At 38.3% G+C, this 21155-nt stretch overlaps 2 protein-coding genes across 7 annotated transcripts in view; one reads left to right on the plus strand and one right to left on the minus strand.

Moving 5' to 3' along the window:
- The window catches only part of LOC306912176 (myosin phosphatase Rho interacting protein), a 41435-nt gene extending 36212 nt beyond the window's left edge, over positions 1 to 5223 (plus strand). For 4 of the 6 annotated variants that reach the window (XM_079488096.1, XM_079488100.1, XM_079488099.1 and 1 more), the window contains 5 exons: positions 1893 to 2000; positions 2071 to 2157; positions 2237 to 2402; positions 2627 to 2703; positions 4074 to 5223. In XM_079488096.1, coding sequence (XP_079344222.1) covers positions 1893 to 2000; positions 2071 to 2157; positions 2237 to 2402; positions 2627 to 2703; positions 4074 to 4145 — 510 coding nt within the window. In that variant the 3' untranslated portion in view covers positions 4146 to 5223. Of the gene's footprint in view, positions 1 to 1892; positions 2001 to 2070; positions 2158 to 2236; positions 2403 to 2626; positions 2704 to 3017; positions 3087 to 4073 lie in introns of all 6 variants that reach the window. The other 2 variants (XM_079488098.1, XM_079488097.1) reach the window with 2 other exon arrangements.
- Positions 5224 to 10904: 5681 nt separating this feature from the next.
- On the minus strand, positions 10905 to 12221 carry kcnj12a (potassium inwardly rectifying channel subfamily J member 12a; the record flags this gene model as incomplete). Its single annotated transcript, XM_079488139.1, has 1 exon — positions 10905 to 12221. One exon carries the CDS (start codon positions 12219 to 12221, stop codon positions 10905 to 10907), a length of 1317 nt encoding a protein of 438 aa, XP_079344265.1.
- Positions 12222 to 21155: the final 8934 nt, after the last annotated feature.

The following is a 21155-nucleotide window of genomic DNA, read 5'->3' on the forward strand; positions in this document are numbered from 1 at the left end:
TCAAATCAACACGCACACACTACACGCATTCAACCAAATCAACACGCACAAACTACTCACATTCAATCAAATCAACACGCACAAACTACTCACATTCAACCAAATCAACACGCACAAACTACACGCATTCAACCAAATCAACACGCACAAACTACTCACATTCAACCAAATCAACACGCACAAACTACACGCATTCAACCGAATCAACACGCACACACTACACGCATTCAATCAAATCAACACGCACACACTACACGCATTCAATCAAATCAACGCGCACAAACTACACGCATTCAACCAAATCAACACGCACAAACTACTCACATTCAACCAAATCAACACGCACAAACTACACGCATTCAACCAAATCAACACGCACAAACTACACGCATTCAACCAAATCAACACGCACAAACTACACGCATTCAACCAAATCAACGCACACAAACTACACGCATTCAATCAAATCAACAGGCACAAACTAAACGCATTCAACCAAATCAACAGGCACAAACTACACGCATTCAACCAAATCAACACGCACAAACTACACGCATTCAACCAAATCAACTTGCACAAACTACACGCATTCAACCAAATCAACGCGCATAAACTACACGCATTCAATCAAATCAACACGCACAAACTACTCACATTCAACCAAATCAACACGCACAAACTACACGCATTCAACCAAATCAACACGCACAAACTACACGCATTCAACCAAATCAACACGCACAAACTACACGCATTCAACCAAATCAACACGCACAAACTACACGCATTCAACCAAATCAACACGCACACACTACACGCATTCAACCGAATCAACACGCACAAACTACACGCATTCAATCAAATCAACACGCACAAACTACACGCATTCAACCAAATCAACACGCACACACTACACGCATTCAATCAAATCAACACGCACACACTACACGCATTCAACCAAATCAACGCACACAAACTACACGCATTCAATCAAATCAACAGGCACAAACTACACGCATTCAACCAAATCAACACGCACAAACTACACGCATTCAACCAAATCAACACGCACAAACTACACGCATTCAACCAAATCAACACGCACAAACTACACGCATTCAACCAAATCAACGCGCACAAACTAACGCATTCAATCAAATCAACACGCACAAACTACTTACATTCAACCAAATCAACACGCACAAACTACACGCATTCAACCAAATCAACGCACACAAACTACACGCATTCAATCAAATCAACAGGCACAAACTACACGCATTCAACCAAATCAACACGCACAAACTACACGCATTCAACCAAATCAACACGCACAAACTACACGCATTCAACCAAATCAACACGCACAAACTACACGCATTCAACCAAATCAACACGCACAAACTACACGCATTCAACCAAATCAACACGCACAAACTACACGCATTCAACCAAATCAACACGCACAAATTACACGCATTCAACCAAATCAACACGCACAAACTACACGCATTCAACCAAATCAACACGCACAAACTACACGCATTCAACCAAATCAACACGCACAAACTACACGCATTCAACCAAATCAACACGCACAAACTACACGCATTCAACCAAATCAACACGCACAAACTACACGCATTCAACCAAATCAACACGCACAAACTACACGCATTCAACCAAATCAACACGCACAAACTACACGCATTCAACCAAATCAACACGCACACACTACACGCATTCAACCAAATCAACACGCACAAACTACACGCATTCAACCAAATCAACAACCCTGCTTTTGGATATTGTGTTTCTGTAACAGCATGCACATGTGAGATTTGGGTTTGGTTATTATAAAATAAATAAAGTTGTGTGTGTTTGTGATACAGGAATTAAATCATCGTCTAAATGAGGAAATCACTCGCATGCACTCCTGCATGACTGATGACAAATCCTCCTCCTCTCTTACTCAAGGCAGAGATGTCTATGAACTGGAGGTACTGAAACACAAACTCTGATCAATTCAGTGTACAAAACACAAATACACTAACTGTAAATGTTGTGCAGGTTTTACTGCGTGTGAAGGAGTCTGAGATACAGTACCTCAAACAAGAGATCAACTCTCTTAAAGATGAGCTGCAGTCTGCACTACGAGTAATAAAACACACACACACATGTGAATTCTCCGTACATGGGTTTCTCTGTTTAACACATTCTCATGTGTGTGTTGCAGGATAAGAAATATGCCTCAGACAAGTACAAAGACATTTACACAGAGCTGAGTATTGTGAAAGCTAAAGCCGACTGCGACATCAACAAACTGAGAGAGAAACTTCTGGCAGCTACAGAGGCGCTCGGGGAGTTAGACACACAGGGAGCTGGTGTCACTGCTGGATACGGTCAGATCATACATCACATTGATCATTTTATGGCAATACGGAAACAGTTGAAGATTTCCATGGAAAATGGAAACGTTTAGAATTCTTACAAGAGATGTGACACTTTAAAATTCAATTCAGCCCAGAATTGAAAACAGCTTGCGAATGTGTTTCATGTTGGTTTTCAGCACACATTATGGCAGATTTTTTGACTCCATGTGTCTGTGTATTTGTATATGCTGCAGATATTATGAAGTCCAAGAGTAACCCTGATTTCCTGAAGAAAGGAACGTCTAGACAGTTACGTGGAGTCAGGTCAAAGGTGAGAGGTCAACGCTCTTGTCACACGTCATATTCTCATGCATTCATGTGCAAATGTTGGTCTTGTGTTATTGTGTGCTGTAAGTACTGTATACGAGATGCCTTTACTATACGACTCTTGATTCTGATTGGTCGGTGACGAAATAGTAATCAGCAGTAAAACCCTTAAGGGTCACAAGAATCAGATTTGTGTGGGTTCATTTTTTTATAAAGTCCTGTTGATTGTTTACAATCCTGTACTGATGTGGGTGAAATGTACACACGTATGTTGTGTATGTGTGTGTGTGTCCTCATGTGTACATGTTGCCCTGTCAGGCAGAGAGTGAGGGGTTGGTCGGGGGTAGCTGACCGCTGTGACCCCGTCCTGTCCGTCAGGTGAAGCAGGTATAATGAATCCCGCATGAGAGTTTTATATATCATCACTTTTATATGAATGTTGTCTGTTCTTTCTGCGTCGTATTCGTGGGATATTTGTGTTGTTGCATTTCTAGTGCTCTATTCAGACGTGTTTGTTTTTTAAGGTGCCATCACATTGGTGCTACTGTACAGCACTAGTGTTTAAAAACTGATATTCCTGAGTCAAACTACAGTAAAACAACAGATAAATGACCTAAAGATGTCAACTAACATGCCATCATGGTCAATTCATACCGCCTGAATAGAGCTTTGTGTTTGTTTTTTCACTTGACTGGGCAACTTCTCGATCTGTTCTGATCTGTTCTGTTCTGTAATACACATTGTTTGTTTTAAATATTGGAATTTTGGTGCATGTCTCCTTTCTGCTCAATTATAAAATGAAATGAGGAAAGGAAAGATGGTGCGACCGATTGAAAAGTCTGTGAATGCAGTGAGACACATGTAATAGTGTAATAACAGAGAAACCACACAGTACACCGTGTTCATGTGGTGTCTTATTGCCACAGTGCTGACATTAGCACAAAGCTAAAGAGAAAACAGCTTTGGCTGCAAAATTCCCAAAATATCCTTAAAGGAATTGTCCATGTGCTCACTTTAGAATGTTGTGACCTCATGTGACCTGAAGTGTGAGAGGTCATCAGGTCGATGAAGGTCCTCAGTCACTGTTGATCATTTCTCCAAATGTAGATAGATCTATAAAGATTGTTATTCTGAAGTTTATATTTAAATCCAGATCAGGTCATGTGCACCTTTGCTTGAACTTTGCGTTCTTGAATACATTAATATTCTAATATTTCTAGAGAGTAAGATTTCATTTTCAGATTTTTTATTTAGATCTTGCCATTGAATTTAGTTTTGTATTTTGTGCATCGTTTTGTTCTGGGCATAATTATAATATAATATTATAATATTCAGTAAAGTTCTCATCATTGTCTCTCTCACTCTCTCTTTTAGAGCTTGAAAGAGGGACTAACGGTACAGGAGCGTATGAAACTCTTTGAAGCTAAAGACTCCAGGAAGATATAACACTCTTTCTTTTTTCTCACTATTTGTTGTTCAGTATTCTAGATCTTTTTATGTTTTGGGTTTAGTTTGGTAGATACAGTAACAGCAGGGTCAAACGTTTTCTTTGTTTGTGTTTTACTGCTCATTGTGTGAATTAAGGGAATGCCATGTTTTAATATTTACACAGGATATTTTTGCCAACCATTAACTCTAATGAACCTCATCTTCTAGTTATTTTCTTTTGGTGTCTGAATGACGATCAGAATATATTCAACACTCAGTATTGACACTAGGTGTATGTGTACAGTATATTTCATCTAAGATCCGGCTGCTTAAGTATTCTGGTGTGGTTTTTATGAGCATTCTGAAAGAATAATTATTGAATTATTAAACGTGAGAGATGTTATTTTGCCAACGATATTGTAAATATGAGTAAAGTTGTGTGTGGGTGAAGGTGATAATGTTTCTGACTTCATAATAGTACTGTAACTTCATTGAGGTGAAATGATTTGGCTTATATAAGCCGGCTGATCTGAAAACAGTGAGTGTTTTTTTGGTGATTTGTAGAATGTGCCTAAATCATTTCCTTGAGGAGAATCAAATGCTGTTTTATTTGCTTTGGTGTTGCTTCTGGTTAGAAAACCAAACTTGATATCATAAAATCGTTTGTTTGGCTACTGATAGTGAGGTTATTTTGTCCTGTTATTCGATTTTAACATTGAGAGTTCTTTGGCTTTTCCAGCTTTTGTGTTTGGGTTTGTAAAGTGCTGTTTAATGGCCTTTGCATGAATATGAAGCACTTTGGAAGTCGCACTAGTTAATTTCTGTGCTTTGATTTTGAATCGTGTGATTTTAATTTCATCGTTCTGAACGTATTGAACACACAACAAAGAAAACTCACTGTATAATATTCAATTCTTGCTTTGTAAATATTTGGTTTTAGAGAAAATGTCTTTATTCTGTGCTCAGTCAACATAGAGAAAGATTATTATCTTTATATCTATCTATAAACGGTATGTCAACATCTAATTGCCTGTCTGTAATATTTTTTTGTGTGTGAATGTGATAAAACTGTAATAAAAGATGTTTTTGATTCTGATATGTTTTAATTGATGAGCTCTTTTATATAAAGAGCAAGAGAAGTAAAGAGAACTTGTGACCAAATGAAATGTTTCAAATGATCTTTATCCGTTTTAAAACGAATATAACTTAAAACAATTATGTCTCCAAAGTTGATTCAACAAAAATTGAAGGTCCAAATGTCATAAAGATGATTCTTTTAGGATGATCTAGGCCTTCACAAAACAATCCACAGCGTGACGTGATAAAGCAAAGCATTTTAACATGAGATCTTGTTTCATAGCATGACATGAGATTAGCTGAACACTGATCTGTGCTGAAGTGATGAGCAGGAGATCAATGATACTGTAAAATGTTCTCCAGCATCAGTAATCTGATCTTCATCATTAACTCAATTCCCATAATCACTGGAAGAAGAGATTTTATATCTCGATGAGATTTTCCTGATAAAATAAACGATAAAGATGAAGCCACAGTTTTTATACTGACATAAAACACCATTCTTATGACATCAGCTGTTGTAGTCAGAAACATTACAATCTGGGTATAACAGTCATTTATGTACCATTTCTGTCCCCATGCAGGACATGTATAAATAGGCATGAAAATATTTCATGAATACGTTTTATTTTTAAGCAAATTTTCCTTTTTACATAATTGATGATATTGTAATGATGTCATTTGTTTAGTGTAGAAATGAACATATTTGGTAAATCACTAGAATTTGCTTTGTGCTATTAGCATGTTCGGCATGCGGCTATATCATGTATTTGCTCATTTTATGCTAAAAACCTCAGTCCTGTTACTTATATAATGAGCAATGCATCCATCTTCCACTTATAAACCTTGTGAAAAATGAAATGAAGTTGACTTCTTGAAATGACCAATACTCATTCTGAATAGTAAAGTAGGCTATGTGTGTTATTAGATTCTGTTTTGAAAAAAGAGTTACAACAAACAGAAAAAGGCACACGTTTGGTGGAACGGTCTTAATGACCAGAAGGAGGCAGTAAAGAATCAGTTTTGTTTCCATGACCACAGTTTGACATGAGGACGATCAGAGAATTTTATAAGCAACTAATTCTTAGAGTCCATAAAAGTCATGTGTTAAGAACTGGAGACAATTGAATTATGAATTTGTTTGTCGTGTTTGGAGGTAAAGAACACCTTACATTTTGCCTGGCGATGATGTTTCAAAGCCCTCTTGTTGTCTGATACACAGAATAAAAAGAGAGATCACAGAGGTTTAATTCTTAACACTTGAGATTAATTCAGTGCCTTCAGGGGGTGACTTTTAATAGCTATAATGTCATTGAAATAGTGATACTGTCTGCGAATCCATCATTCAGACAACAGCTACTGAATAATTCAAAGCCAAAATACAAGCGTTTGTCTGGTGTGAGTGCTGTAAAATGATATTTCTGTAAGTCCATATGTGGTGTAACTGTGAAATGATCATCATACAGGTGAGACACGCTCTTCAACACGCGCTGTCAATCAAACCACACACTTCAATCCTGCTTCTTTCTGTAGCATCTTTGCCATTTCAAAGATGTTTTAGGGTGACAAAAAAAGCTTTAACACAATTACACACACATATACTGTATATATACAGCCTAAATATATAAAATACATAGAATTTATATTATAATAGGTCCAGTCGACACAAGACCAGACTGAGCTGTGTGCTTCACAGTATTAAAATAAGACGTGCTCATAAGATGAATGATTTTCAGTAATCAGGCTTTAGTTCAATAATGCAACAGAGTTTTGCATGATTCATTTAGACCGTGCATGCGTGCGCACGCCTGCGTGTGTGTATGGGGCCCTAAAAAACTTTTTCAAGGCTCAACAAATTTTCCAACTTTACCTTGAATAAAGGAAGACATTTGATTGTTGAATGTATTTACCTTTTTTATCGGTATAGTGTTTGTCATTTTAAACAAAAACAATGCTATCTATTAAAAGGCGATGACGTATAGAAAATATATGAATCAAGAGGCATTTCATAATAATTCCACAGGAAAAATGAGAAAACGTTGATTTAAATAGACAAATTGTGGAATGATCCATGCGTCTTCATGACCATATATCCAGCCCATAAGAACTGTTCAATGAATAGAATATGAGTAATAGCATCCATCGAAAATAGTCTGTTGTTCAGTGTTCACTCTTTTGTTCCCTTATTTACTTTATAATTTTATTCATGATGAGTCTAATATGAGACACATTCTATTACAAAAGTCTGATGTCCCGTTTCTATGGAAACAAAAACCGTGGAGATGAACTCCATGGGGATCCTGTGAGATCCATTTACACGAGGACAGACCAGACCGAGATTAAACAAACTCGAAACACTGTAAAAATACATCTCGTCTCACAAATGTCTCTGTGAGTTTTTGAGATCTCAACATTGTCTCAAACATGTGACTCTTATCCCCTCAAATCTTCAAAGCTGTGAAACAGTAACCACGTTCTCCTCTGGGACTTCGCACTCTCTTTATTCTCACACAATAAAATCATTTACACTCGGATCAATACTTCATTTATTTGTTTATTTTATTTGGTCAGTAGCATCAGGGTCTTGATCTCTGTCAGGGTTTACACATTCAAAGAATCAACTTTTCTTTGCCGTTTTAAAATACTGCACACTTTCATAGTGATGTGAAAATGCTGTTTGTGTTTTTCTGCCTTTAAACCTTATGATGTAATTTAACAGTTGAACTGTAACAGTGAAGTTAGAAAAGCAGTCGTCTGCTGGTGAAAATCCATCCACGCTCTTCAGCCGCAGGTGTCGTTCCTGTTGGCAGAAATCATTTCTGGTAGGCGGTGACATTTGTCATTTTCTATAAATATATATTTATGTTGTATCGTTTCATCTCAGAAACGGGCTGTTTCGCTGAAATCAAAAGTTGTGCTGGAGTTGGGACGCTTGAGCACAAAAATATCTCCGTACATACAGTAGGCTAAAGCTTTTGGTCTTGATGGTTCATATTCTTTGGGATGAGACTTGAAAAGATCTTTATCTCATTTGCATCATCGGTCTAATAACAGTCCATGTGTCTGGAATCCTCTAGTTATCTCCTACACATGTAAGGCAGAGTTGTGCAGTATTCCGGAAGACTGGACTTTTCATGCCCTGATGTTATTTTGAGATTACATATTCACTTTAAACCAATTAAATTTAATTCATTTACGAGTTAATTTCCCAACTTGACACAACCTGTATAGCAAACATCTGCAAAGAAAACAATGTCTTTAGACCATCAACAAAAAAATTGACAAATTGTCTTTATACACCATGTGGGGCAAAAAGAAATGCTATACATCATTGGGTTTCTAATGTTTTTCTATATGGCTGCGATCCTCCAGTTATACTCAAATGATCATTTCCATCAGCGCCTTCTGTCTTATTTGAGTTATTTGGTGCAGAGATCAAGGTTAGAGTGTTTCAACTTTTTATTCAATAATAGCGCTTGGTATTTTATTTTTTCATTTCTACTAATGATCGATGATTGCTTATGTGCTAAAATACATACTGTAGGAAAGGTTTTGTGTACACTCTTAAAAATAAAGGTTCTTAGAAGAACCTTTTTGTCTGAATGGTTTCAAAAAGAACCGTTAACATCCGAAGAGCCTTTCTGTTTCACAAAAGGTTCTTTGTGGCGAAAAAGGTTCTTCAGATTATGAAAAGATAAGAAATAGATCATAGATGGTTCTTTGAACAACCTTTGACTAAATGGTTCTTTGTGGAACCAAAATGGTTCTTCTATACTATAGCATCGCTGTGAAGAACCTTTTAAGCACCTTGCATTTTATTTTAGTGTTCTTAAAAGGTTCTCCACAGCGATGCTATAGTACCATTCAGTCAGAGGTTCTTTAAAGAACTATCTCTTTCTTACCTTCTTTGAAACAGAAAGGTTCTTCATGGAATCAAAAGGTTCTTCTATGTCTTCATTTGTAAGAGTGCACTGTACACCTGTCCTGTACTTTACATGGATGTCCAGCATTACAATCTCATAAAAGACTTTGGAAGAACATCAGTTTGATCTTTTCTGTTCTTTTCACAAAACGTTTGACAGTACAGATGAGAAATTCTCTGTGGTTGCTTCATTTCAGAGCGGTAAAATGAAAATGCGTTTGTCAGTGATCGGGCTTCACATATTGCTTTGACTTTTTGATTATTGCTTCATGAATGTGCCTTCAGACTGTCGAACAGTTACACACAGACCAATACACACACATACAAACAAACAAACAGATGAACATGAACACACACATAAACGTAATGAAGGAGTTTGTAAGAAGTGATTCTTGTCTTTGAACTGTGGGTTCTTTCGGAATATTCTGGGTTAAACATCGCTGACATCGCTGAATAGAATCCTGAACAAAATGTTGTTTACGAGATTTTATTTGCAATGGAAGTGTACAGAGGCAGAGCAAAGCTTTCTAGAGGGTCGACTGTTGTTGTTTTTTTAGGTGGATGAACTTGATAACCAGAGTGAGTCAGGACTCTCGTTCCTGTGGGTGGATTCGTCTCTTCCTCACAAACATTGTGTAAAAGTGAATGGGTCACTTTACACGTTCATGACAGCAGTTAAAAAACACGAAACTGAGATCGCATTCAAATACGAACGTGTAAATTCAACGTTATGTTGTTTCAATGCTTCACTCTGTAAACCTTCATTGCAGGTGCTTTTGTCGAGTTTTCATTTCAAATGGTTTTCTGTGGTAACTGAGGAAATGTCACGTGTTGTTTAGAAGAGAAGAGAATAAGAAATGATAAAATGACTAAACGTTAAAGCCGACCATATGCATAGATCAACAAATATCAGAGACTATATCTCATTCTTTGCATTTAAAGTTAGCTTTAAATAAATGGTTTAAAGAGAATGCGTTGGCATGTTGAATCACTTTCAGATTATGTTGCTGAAGAAGGAAGATTGTGTCTGGAATGACACAGAGATTGAATCTCAGGGACAGAAGCTGAATTATTGTAAAATGATTTTTCCCATCCACATTCTCATTAAGGTGCTGCAAACATCTACATTATCTTACTAAATATAAATAATCTATATATTAATGCAAATATATCTGTGTATCAGAGGCATGTTGTTGTGGGTTTAAGAGCGCCTGTAATTCAACCTTCTTGTGCGTCTAACATGAGGCATTGTGCTCAGCTGCACAAAACACGCACATGCGCACACACACACACACACACACACACACACACACACACACCCATTCACACTCAACTGGTCACATTGTTCGCGTGGTCTGTCTATCTTGTGCAGTTTTAAAGTGGAATTTATCATGTCTCACTGATCAGTGTGTGTCTCGCGGGACAGTCTGCCTCGTCATTTGTGCTCGGATTGAATGCAAAAATAAAAAGACAAATTTCTTCATCGTTCTAAACACTTTGTTCTCTCGCTAGAAGGTTCTACTGCACACAAAAGCACATATCTATGCAGAAAGATTATTTACATGTTACGAGTTCAGCAGCTAAACTAGTTTCACGAGGAAACGAGGAAGAGCTTCAAGTTTTCCGTGCGGGATAAAAAGACCCTCTTGTCCTTTCATACATTCACTCTCTCTCTCTCTCTCTCTCTCTCTCTCGCTCTCAATCTCTGTATGGCACTTTGCATTGTTCTGCATGTTTGAAACTCCAGTATCTCCAGGAAGAAAGTTCGATGAGAAGGTTCATATCTCCGACTCGCGGCGGTATGAGCGTTGATCGGCGCAGCGCGGGTTCTGCAGTCGATCAAAGTCGTGTCTGGGCGTTCTCTCCGGGCTGAGGCTCACGGCCCGCTCGGGCTTTATCCTCTCCAGAGCCTCGTCCTCCTCTTCTTCATGGCTCAGGATGGCCAGCTCGTTCTCGTAGCAGAAAGAGTTGGCGGTGGGCATGACCAGGTACTTGTTTTCCATCATGTCCTTGGCACTGCAGCGGGGCGTGGACGGCACCTCGTAGGTCTTGTGAAAGTGCGAGTAGTCGACCTTGTATTGGTTCTTCTCTTCGAACAGCACTGGCTCGAAGCGATGCCCCCACAAGATCTCGCTGGCCAGGAAGGAGCTGCGGGCCTGCGCCGTCATGGCCGTGGCCTCCACCATGCCCTCCAGGATCACCACGATCTCAAAGTCTGCCGTTTCAAGGTCCTGCTTCCCAATGCCGAACAGCGGGCTCTCCTCGTCGATCTGATGGAGGATGGTGACAGGCGACACCAGGAAGATGCGGTCCAGTCCTTTATCGAAGCCCACGTTTATGTCCAGCTGGTCGAGGGGGATGTACTCACCTTCGGCCGTGACCCGTGGCTTGATGAGCTGGGCCCGGACGTGCGCCTCCACTATGTGACTCTTTCGCAGGTTGCCAACCCGCCACATCAGGCACAGTTTGCCGTCCCGCATGGCGATGATGGCGTTGTGCGAGAACAGCAGAGTCTGCGCCCGCTTCTTGGGCCTCGCCATTTTGGCCATGATCGCGCCAATCATGAAGCAGTCAATGATGCTGCCCACGATGGACTGGAAGACGACGAGGAACACGGCCAGGGGGCACTCCTCCGTCACGCAACGGAAACCGTAACCGATGGTCGTCTGCGTTTCGATGGAGAAGAGGAAGGCAGCGATGAAACCGTTCACCTGTAGCACACACGGGGTGAAGTTGTCGTCGCCTGCCGGGTTGTCGAGGTCGCCGTGGAGAAGCGCAATGACCCAAAATGCCAAGCCGAACGCCAACCAGGACACCACAAAGACGAGCGTGAACACCACCAGCATGTAGCGCCAGCGGATGTCCACGCAGGTAGTAAAAATGTCCGCTAGGTAGCGCTGGGATTTCTCTTCCATGTTGGTGAACTGCACGTTGCACTGTCCATTCTTCTTCACAAAGCGGTTGCGGCTTTTCCGCCGCGTGTGGATCTTGCCGTTCCCGTAGCCGTTCATTCCCACGCCGTGCATGGTGGTCAAACGCAGGCCGTCTTCCTCCGTGGACACTATGCTGTAACGACCCATCCGACCCACGCTCATCCTCCTGACGATCTGTGGTTCCCTTTCTCTTTGGGCTGAAGTTCAGTGTTTCCCCTTGTACAGATTCTCCAGGAGGGTTCACCTGTAGCGTGGTTTAAAGAAAGACGAAGCATCAGTGTAGCATGTAAATATCAGCTTGTAAGATGAAGGATGACATTTAAGAGGCTCTGTGTACAACAAAATGTTCTTACATAACAGCAAGTAATCATGATGCTTTTATCCAAAGCCATTTGCAGTACACCTTTTACAGAAACAATGCTTCTACAGTAAGATGAGGTAAGATAGTTGTTAAAGACCATAATAGTTATAATAGTTACAAGATACAAAATGACATGCTCCTCACAACAAGTGCTGGCATGTGCGCTGTGATGTAAATATACCAATATACCAATAACCATAAATTAAAAGCACACACAGATTTGGCCAAATTAATAAAATAATTTTGACTGCCGTTACACTACTAATATACTATCTAGCATAATTAGTATAATAATATTAAAACCATGCAACACTCAAAAAACAACAAACATCTATTTTAATAAGAGGTTATTTCATATTAGATCATTTTAATAAAATACTAATTCATAATGGTGCTTTTGAAGTGAGCTTCATAACTTTGCGACGTTTGATTGTTTTTACACAAATTTTGTGTCTGTATTTATTCCTCATTTTAAAAGTCACTATGAAACGGAAGTTGAGATTGACTTTTCTTCCGTATCATGACGTGAAACGACTTTTGAAAATTTGACAAAATGCAGAGCGGGGCTTTATTTTGCCATTCTCTTTTTGATTGATTTGTTGTAAGATGAGCCTAGAGGGGAGGGCTTAAAATGCCTGGCCATTGGGCAGAATAGTCCTACCTCTTTTTTGTTGCTGACGTCATGTGGCGACGAGTTTTTGTTTATAGAGGGAATTAAAGATTACAAGTGCAAATTAATTTTGAAAAACAAAATGCTGTGCACGTATAAATCATTTATAATAATCACAGCAACACTGTGTAAAACACTTCGAAATGTCTTGTTTGATTTCATGTTGACTTTAACTTTCACAAAGAAGATCGTCAACCCAATAATGTCTAGGCTGCGCCCGAAAGCTCTTAAAGCTAGGAAGGCATAAAGTCACGTCTGAATCCAGTGTTTTCTTGTCTCATGAGATACCTCCATCGGGTCGATTTTTGAATGCAGCATGGATGTATCCGTCGCTGCCTTCAATATCCCACTATTCTATGCGTTGGCTAATGCGCGGATCGTGATCGGTTTAGCAGCTTTGAGTTCGGAAAAATTAAATGGCGGCCAACTGCTGCTGGAGCACAGTTTTTGTGTAAATACATTTATATATTCTCTTTTTACAAATTAGTTTTGTACTTTAAACATATTCGATTAGTTATCACAAAGGCCCCCTCTTCTGTTTATATTTCAAACATAATTCTGTTACGCTGTTTTTGAAGGCTGTCCAACTGTGTTTCTGTAGACACGACGTCGGTCGATGGAGTCGAAAAAGTTCAAATTTCTTGCTCGTTCATGCAAATAAGGAAAATAAGAACGTCTCTTTCTAACAGTGTAGGATCAAGATGCTTTATCTTGACCTTTTTCACACCGGTGAGGCTCGCATGATTTATACGTTTTATTGCATTATTTACGTTGTATTTTTTACATGTACATTGGCATTGCGCTGTTTGTACACTAGAGGGGGCATGTTTTACTCTTTGCCTGATAAATACATAAAACGGTTTGAACGTTATAAATTATAATGATCTTTGTTGGTCTCTACTGGTAATGTGCTGGGATGTTATCTGGCAGATGGGATCAACAGAGCGTCATTAAATCCTATTGATATAAGACCCAACACACGCCATGACCAGACATTTTCTAGTTCTTTAATAGGAAACAGCTGATGGATATAATGTTTTAATGATGAAATCTGTTAGAATTTATATTTTTGGTACTGCAGGGTGGTCTTTTCTTTTATAAGAATGAATATCTTCAACTTACATACCTCAGTTTGGCAACTATCTAAGTTCTAACTAAGTTGCTGCCTTTAGTGTCCTAGGTAGGCACCTTGACTGGTTTTGATCTTAAACCAATAAAATATTTACATTTACATTTATTCATTTGGCAGATGCTTCAAGCGACTTAAAGTAGGAGAGCATATACAAATTTGATAACTTCTGCTTTCTTGTTTTTATGCAAAAATGCTCATAAAATGATAATTGTTTCAATTCATAGCATTGTGAATGAGTGATTTAAAAATGAATATTAAGTATTGTCACATTTAGTTTTTAGTGCAGGTATCTCATGTAGGGGCTTTTGTTCTGGGCTTCTACATTATTGATCAGAGCTCTGTTTTTTAATCTGCGGCACACAGAGATGTTCTGGTTATCGTATCACACATAGACAGATGAACAACCACAGTCACACCTCAAGGGAGATGAATCTCACCCTCCGAAACATTTGCCCCAAATTACAGCTGACGTAAAGAGAATGTTAAGAGCCAGACTGTGTGTGTGTGTGTGTGTGTGTGTGTGTGTTTGTGCGCAGATGCTCAAGTTTTAAACACATTAATGCGACACTCTGGAGACCCGTGTGTGTATGAGGCATTGACCATGGGTGCATTCCCAAAACTCTCCAGAGAGCCTGAATGGGTTGAGAGGGGACGGCTGGGATTTAGCGATCCCAATAACGATAAATGAGCATTGGAAATAGAAAAAATTAAGGTTATGGAGCATGTATGTTTGCTGCAAACCTAAAATTGGACAAGAGAGACACAGAACTGATCTACAGAGACTTAGAAGGTAGGAACCCCTTTGGCCTGAAATCTAAATATAAACGTCCGGGGCTCAGAGAGCTTTCATGCTTTATTTGTCCGGCCTGCTTATGCAAATCACCCACATGTGATATAGAAAAACGTCATTTTTGTCTCACAGGACACCAAAAAATGAAAATTCAGTCATCACTTGCTCACCCTCATGTCATTTCATTCCTGTATAAATTATGTTTTTCCGATGAACACAGAGAAATATATTTGGAAGAATGTTAGTCATTTTCAATTATGGGACAAATTAAATGATAGTCAAAGGTGCCCCAGAACTGTATATATATTTACATTAACATTTAGTCATTTAGCAGACGCTTTTATCCAAAGCGACTTACAGATGAGGAAACATTGGAAGCAATTATAGCAACATAGGTAACAAAATACATAAGTGCATCAAAACTAGTCCATTAAAGAACAAAATAGTTGAACAAAATTGAACAAAATAGTTCATGTTGTGATTCAATATTTCTTTCCTACTATGGTGGTGGATGATATCCCAGAACTGAAAATCGCTCAAAATATTCCAAAAATCTTTCTCTGTGTTAACCAGAACAAAGAAATGTATACAGGTTTGAAACAACCTGAGGGTGAGTAAATGATGACAGAATTTTCATTTTTGGGTGAACTGTCCCTTAAAGCCTCTTTCCAGCAGTTCTTCTTAAAAAAAGAGATGCATTGACAACTCTATACATTTTCTAATACAATGTTACACAGCTCTGCTTGTTCTGGTTTTTTGCATGCCCTTACACAAATCTACCATGGTTTTGATACAAATTCAACAAAGAAATCATGGTTCCTATAGTAAATTAACATTAACCGTGACTTAAACACAGTTTTTTGTAGTAAAAATGTGGTTATACAAATGATAGTCAATCTTCAAAAAACAAAACATACATGCTACATTTTTACCATGATAAAACCACCCCAAATTTGTGCAAGGGTGTTACGGTATGGTTTGTAGGTTGTGGGCTTGTGTTTCCATTAATATTTCATTAAAGCCACAATATGTAAGTTTGGACTGCTAGATGGTGCACTTTCGAAACAACAACAAAAGGCGAAGCTAAATGACGTAATGTAGGAGAGTGAAATTATGGGACGTGTCGTTTTCACCATCAGGAGGCGTATGGAGATCGGCCATCATGTTCACGGGCGAGGAAATGAATTCAATTTATTTTTTGTCTATTGATCTGGTTTACGTGTTTAAAACAGTCATACGTCGTGGTTTAAAAAGTAAACTACGTTTACGCTTTTTGGGGTTTCCTTTACTCGCCAAAGAGTAATCGTGATCAGGATTTGCACATTCTTGGGAAGATTTGGGATAATGCAAGTACACAACTGCATGAAATATATCACACTGTGCAAGTGATTTTTTGATATTTCATAACAAATTTATTCCATATTGTGGCTTTAAGTGCATTTTTTGTACTTTTTTAATTTGCATTGCTGCAAAACACATCGTGAAACAAATAGTGTAGAATACGTGGCTTGCAAATCTTCCATATGATGTACAGAAATGTTATCTGTATGGATAATATTTATTTTAATCAGACGTTATATTCTTGGCTTTATTTAATGTTGAATTTGTACATTTCCTGATAAATGTTTATAAACAGAAGCGTCAGTATGTGGATTTTTTAGAATATAAGATAATGGATGGTAACATCATTTTTTTTGCTTTTTCATCCCATGAATGTCCCACTTGTTGGATGTGATACTTGAGCTCACTATTACATAAAAACACAGACTGAATCGTCTGTGCTGTCTGCAGGTGAGGGGGAGACAAACTGAAATGATACCTGACACACACACACACACACACACACACACACACACACACACACACACACACACACAAACAGTGTTGTATTCTTCTGTGTCTTATATCATGTCATTGCTCCTGTTGTGTTGTCTCAGAAAGATTATAAAGCCTCTAGTCTCCAATAGTCTCTACTCTTGCATTAGGTCACAGAATCTAATGTAATTCTGTACTGTAAATAATCTCGGTCTATTCATGCAGTAATTCATTATTTTAGCCATCACTCAATTCATTCAAGAGGTGAAAATACACCGACCCAGCCGTTGGGTTTCAAATGAACTCAGGCTGGGTTGTTTTATCCCATTGTTGGGTCAAATATAAACCATTTTCTGGGTTGTTTTAACGGAAGAACGGAACAGATCTTTATATAATCAGTAAACCAGTGCCATCAATGTGTTTCGACAGCATATCTTTATTGACAGTGTTAATAAACCTGCTTTTTGTTCTGCTCAAATTCACTCTTTTCTGCCCAGGTGGTCAATGAATTATTGAATAATTAGCTGTATTATTGAATTACTTTCCTTTAATGATCTGATTCTGCAGATGAGAAACAGACGAGACTAGATTAGGTACCATCGTCTGACAGTGAACTTTGACCTCATACATACTGATTTGCTTGCATTTTGCTTGCAAATAAAATTTATAGCATCATGAAAATATGACTGAGCACTGACTTACTTACTGTCTAATGGTTCACCCAGAAAAACTGCTTCTGCAGTTTACTTAAATATAGGTTATTCAGATTGTAAACTAAATAATACACCATTGATGCTGTTAAAACTACTTGAGACTAGTCAAGAATGATTGACAGTTCATCAGAATTTTCCATATTATCGCACAAGTTCTCAAAAATATTACAAACATGCATAATAGCAAATCTACAATCATATTGGAAATGTCTTGTTTCTTCTTTCACCTGCCACAATAAGTTGTGTTTAACATGTTTTTTTTTTGAGCAACTGCTAGCTAACCCGTGAAGTCTTTGAGTAGAGTACAAAAGTGAATTCTTTAAGTCCAAAAGGGACAGTTCACCCAAAAATACAAATACTGTCATCATTTACTCACCTTCAAATTGTTCCAAATCTGTTTTGAGGAACACAAAGAAAGAAATCTGGAAGAACCAAACCCAATTGACTCCCATAGTGGGAAAAATGACTTGATCATTTTATTGTCCTGTTGAGCTCAAAGATTATATTTGGAAGAATGTAGGACAGCAAACAGTTCTGGGCCACTTTTGACTACCATCGTAATTTTTTGTAACATGGTAGTCAATGGCGTCCGAGAACTGTTTGGTTACAAGCATTCCCCCAAATAGCTTTCTCTGTGTTCACCAAACAAAGAAATGTACAAGTTTGGAACATAAAGAGAGTGATTAATCCGTGACAGAATTTTCATTTATGGGTGAACTATCCAGTGTCCTTCAGAACTGTGAATCTGTCTTTAAGAGGAGGAAAAGTTGAGCAGGTTTGATCCAGCAGGGGTCAGAGGAGAACTCTACCTCTTCTGTAGGGTAACACACGACATTAACACCTCCATGTATTTTGGGCACTTTGGAGAGTTTTTGTTGTTTGGGTTTGTAGTCATTCGCTGTGTGTGTGCTTACTCTGCTTTGGATCTAATTATTAGGATTATAGCTGTAGTGTGTGTTTGTGTAGTTTGATGTACTTTTATATATGAGGCAGATGTCAACAGAAATCAAAAGACAAATTCTGGATGTGAGGTTTCTGATCTTATTTATATTAACTCCCAATTTTTGTTTTCTTCAGAACACTGCTTCTTTAGCACACTCAGTCTGGACTCTTGAAGCTTCTCTGTGGTCCACATTCTAAACTTTCTGCTCAATATCGGGTCATTAGAATCAGGTCATCATCTCAACATGTTACAATTTACTGGAAATCCAATAATCCAATTATATAATATAATAATAATATTAATAAGTATATATTTAATGAAATGTAATATATATTGTATTTGAAGGTCATAATTTCCTATTCAGATATATTTGAAGGTCATCATTTCATATTCATTGTCATTGTATGGTTTGGAAACCAATTTCATATTATTCAGTAGATGTACACTGATGCCATTTTAGATTTTTGAGTCGTACTGTTAATAAACTTTTTTTTACTTGCATGCATACAGAGAAAATAAACACATTGGACTCTTAAGAACGCTGCTAAAGTTTTAGAGAAAAGTTGCTTACCTTGCGTTTTGTAAAGGATCTTTCCTCTTATGTGTGTGTGTCGTAGCGTTGTGTTGCGTTATCCAAACTGAAGCATTTGATGAGAGCCGGTGCAGCTCGGGTTGGGGCTCCAGAGCTTTGCCATCTCCACCTCACAAACACACATTGTCCATGTCAGACTCATATCCTCACATCCACTCGTCCCATTTCAGCACCTGTATATCCCAAATCAGAAAACACTCCAAATGTCCCTGAACGTGAAGAAGTTGTGTTTATATGAAGATGATCACATGAGCTTGTAATGGACATAAAGTCATAAAGAGATGATTATTCAGCGTAGTAATGTGCATGTTGTCTCCCAGTTCTCTTCTTCTGATGGATGAATGACTGTACCGTTTCCCTACACAATGTTTTTCTCCCAAATACATGCCAGATCTCTCTCATGCACCTGCTTGCTTCATCTTTGCCATCAGATCTATCAGTACTGCACTTTACTCTCACTCGCTCTCTCTCCTCCTCTCTCTTTTTCTCTTTGTCTCCCTCTCTCAACCCTCCCGCTCTTTCTCTCCCTCCTACGGTACAAGTGTTCCAGCGTTTTGTCACTTGATGCTCTTATGTGATCACACACACACACACACACCGAGGCTCACTTTCTCCATCTATAGTATATTTTATTTAAAAAGGCTTTGGCTTGTGTGTCTGTTATGTAGCTGAATGTATCAATTCTCCATAAAATTGTAAAAATGTAATTCACATAAATTGAAAAATAAAGTATAGTTTCATAGCTCACGAGATTTGATGGAGTTTTCAGTGGTGTCTCATTTAAGTCTCTGAGGTTTCTCCTCGGGAAAATAAGGAAAATAATGAGAGTGTGTTGGTTGAAAAGCCATTTACAGTATGAAGGTGAAAAATAAATGCAGATGTTAGAGGTTAAATAAATATTTACATTAAATTGTTGACATCTCTTCTGAAACTCTAATGACAGACACAACTTTTAGATTTCTGGACATTTTGCAATTTCAATTTGCTCTTCATTTAATCTCATTGATGTCTAGGAGAAATAATTGAGAAATTTATTTGCTTGTGTGCTTTTTGCTCCAGGTCATACCTTTATTTAATCCACTGCAGTTTTTATGAAGAAAAACATTATGACCTTCATATATTATTAGAAATAATAACTGCATTTTGTTTTTGAAGGAAAATCAGTTTTCTTGTGCAAAACTTTCTGCCATGATGCTCAACTTTTGTGGGTGGTTTGTAAGGTGATTCAAGGAATTAATTAAAAGTTAAATACCTTTATCCTTTGTGTTTATTGTTTTGTGCAAATCCCAATTACTATACGCAAATAAAACTCTCTGAATTCATCTTTTAGTTTTGTTTCACCACTGCTTGCTTTCACTCAAGCTTTGAAGTGTTAGCCATGTTATTTTTTTTCTCTACAGACAGAAGAGAGAAAGACAGACTAATTTTAGCTCGAACTGGCAGAAACATTGATACTTACAGACCTCAGCTGTTCCGATTTTACCAACAAAACTGTGAAAATGTCACTTTTCATTAAAACTGTATGTGTGCGTGTGTCCGGTGGGCAGGTTCTGAACACTTGCTGTATCCATGGTGATTGGCACACTGTCAAGGGTTTGAAGCATTTTTAGGTGATTCCTAGAGAGAGAGAAAGAGAGAGAGAGAGAGAGAGAGAGAGAGATGGGGTCTCCATGGTGATCCAGAGCTCAGCTTTGAACATCATCAGAGTTTCCAAAAATGATACTGAGAGTGTCAATGAGAAAAAAGATGCTACTGTGTTTTGGAGTGTAACAGGTTAAATTTCACCAGAGATTATTGTGTTATTGATGTTAATGTTGAAAAATAATAGGCACTCGTGGTGCCTTTTTAACATGTGTTATTTCTATACATTAAACTTAAATCATGAACTTTTTCGTGAGAGCGAGTGAGTGGGTAAAGGGAGTGAGTGGAGTGAATGAGTGAGTGAGTGAGTGAGAGAGAGAGAGAGAGAGAGAGAGAGAGTGGAGTGGGTGAGTGAGTGAGTGAGTGAGTGAGTGAGTGAGTGAGTGAGTGAGTGAGTGAGTGAGTGAGTGAGTGAGTGAGTGAGTGAGAGAGTAAGTGA

This window comes from Barbatula barbatula, assembly GCF_947034865.1.
Source record: "Barbatula barbatula genome assembly, chromosome: 23".
Taxonomy (NCBI): Eukaryota; Metazoa; Chordata; class Actinopteri; order Cypriniformes; family Nemacheilidae; genus Barbatula; species Barbatula barbatula.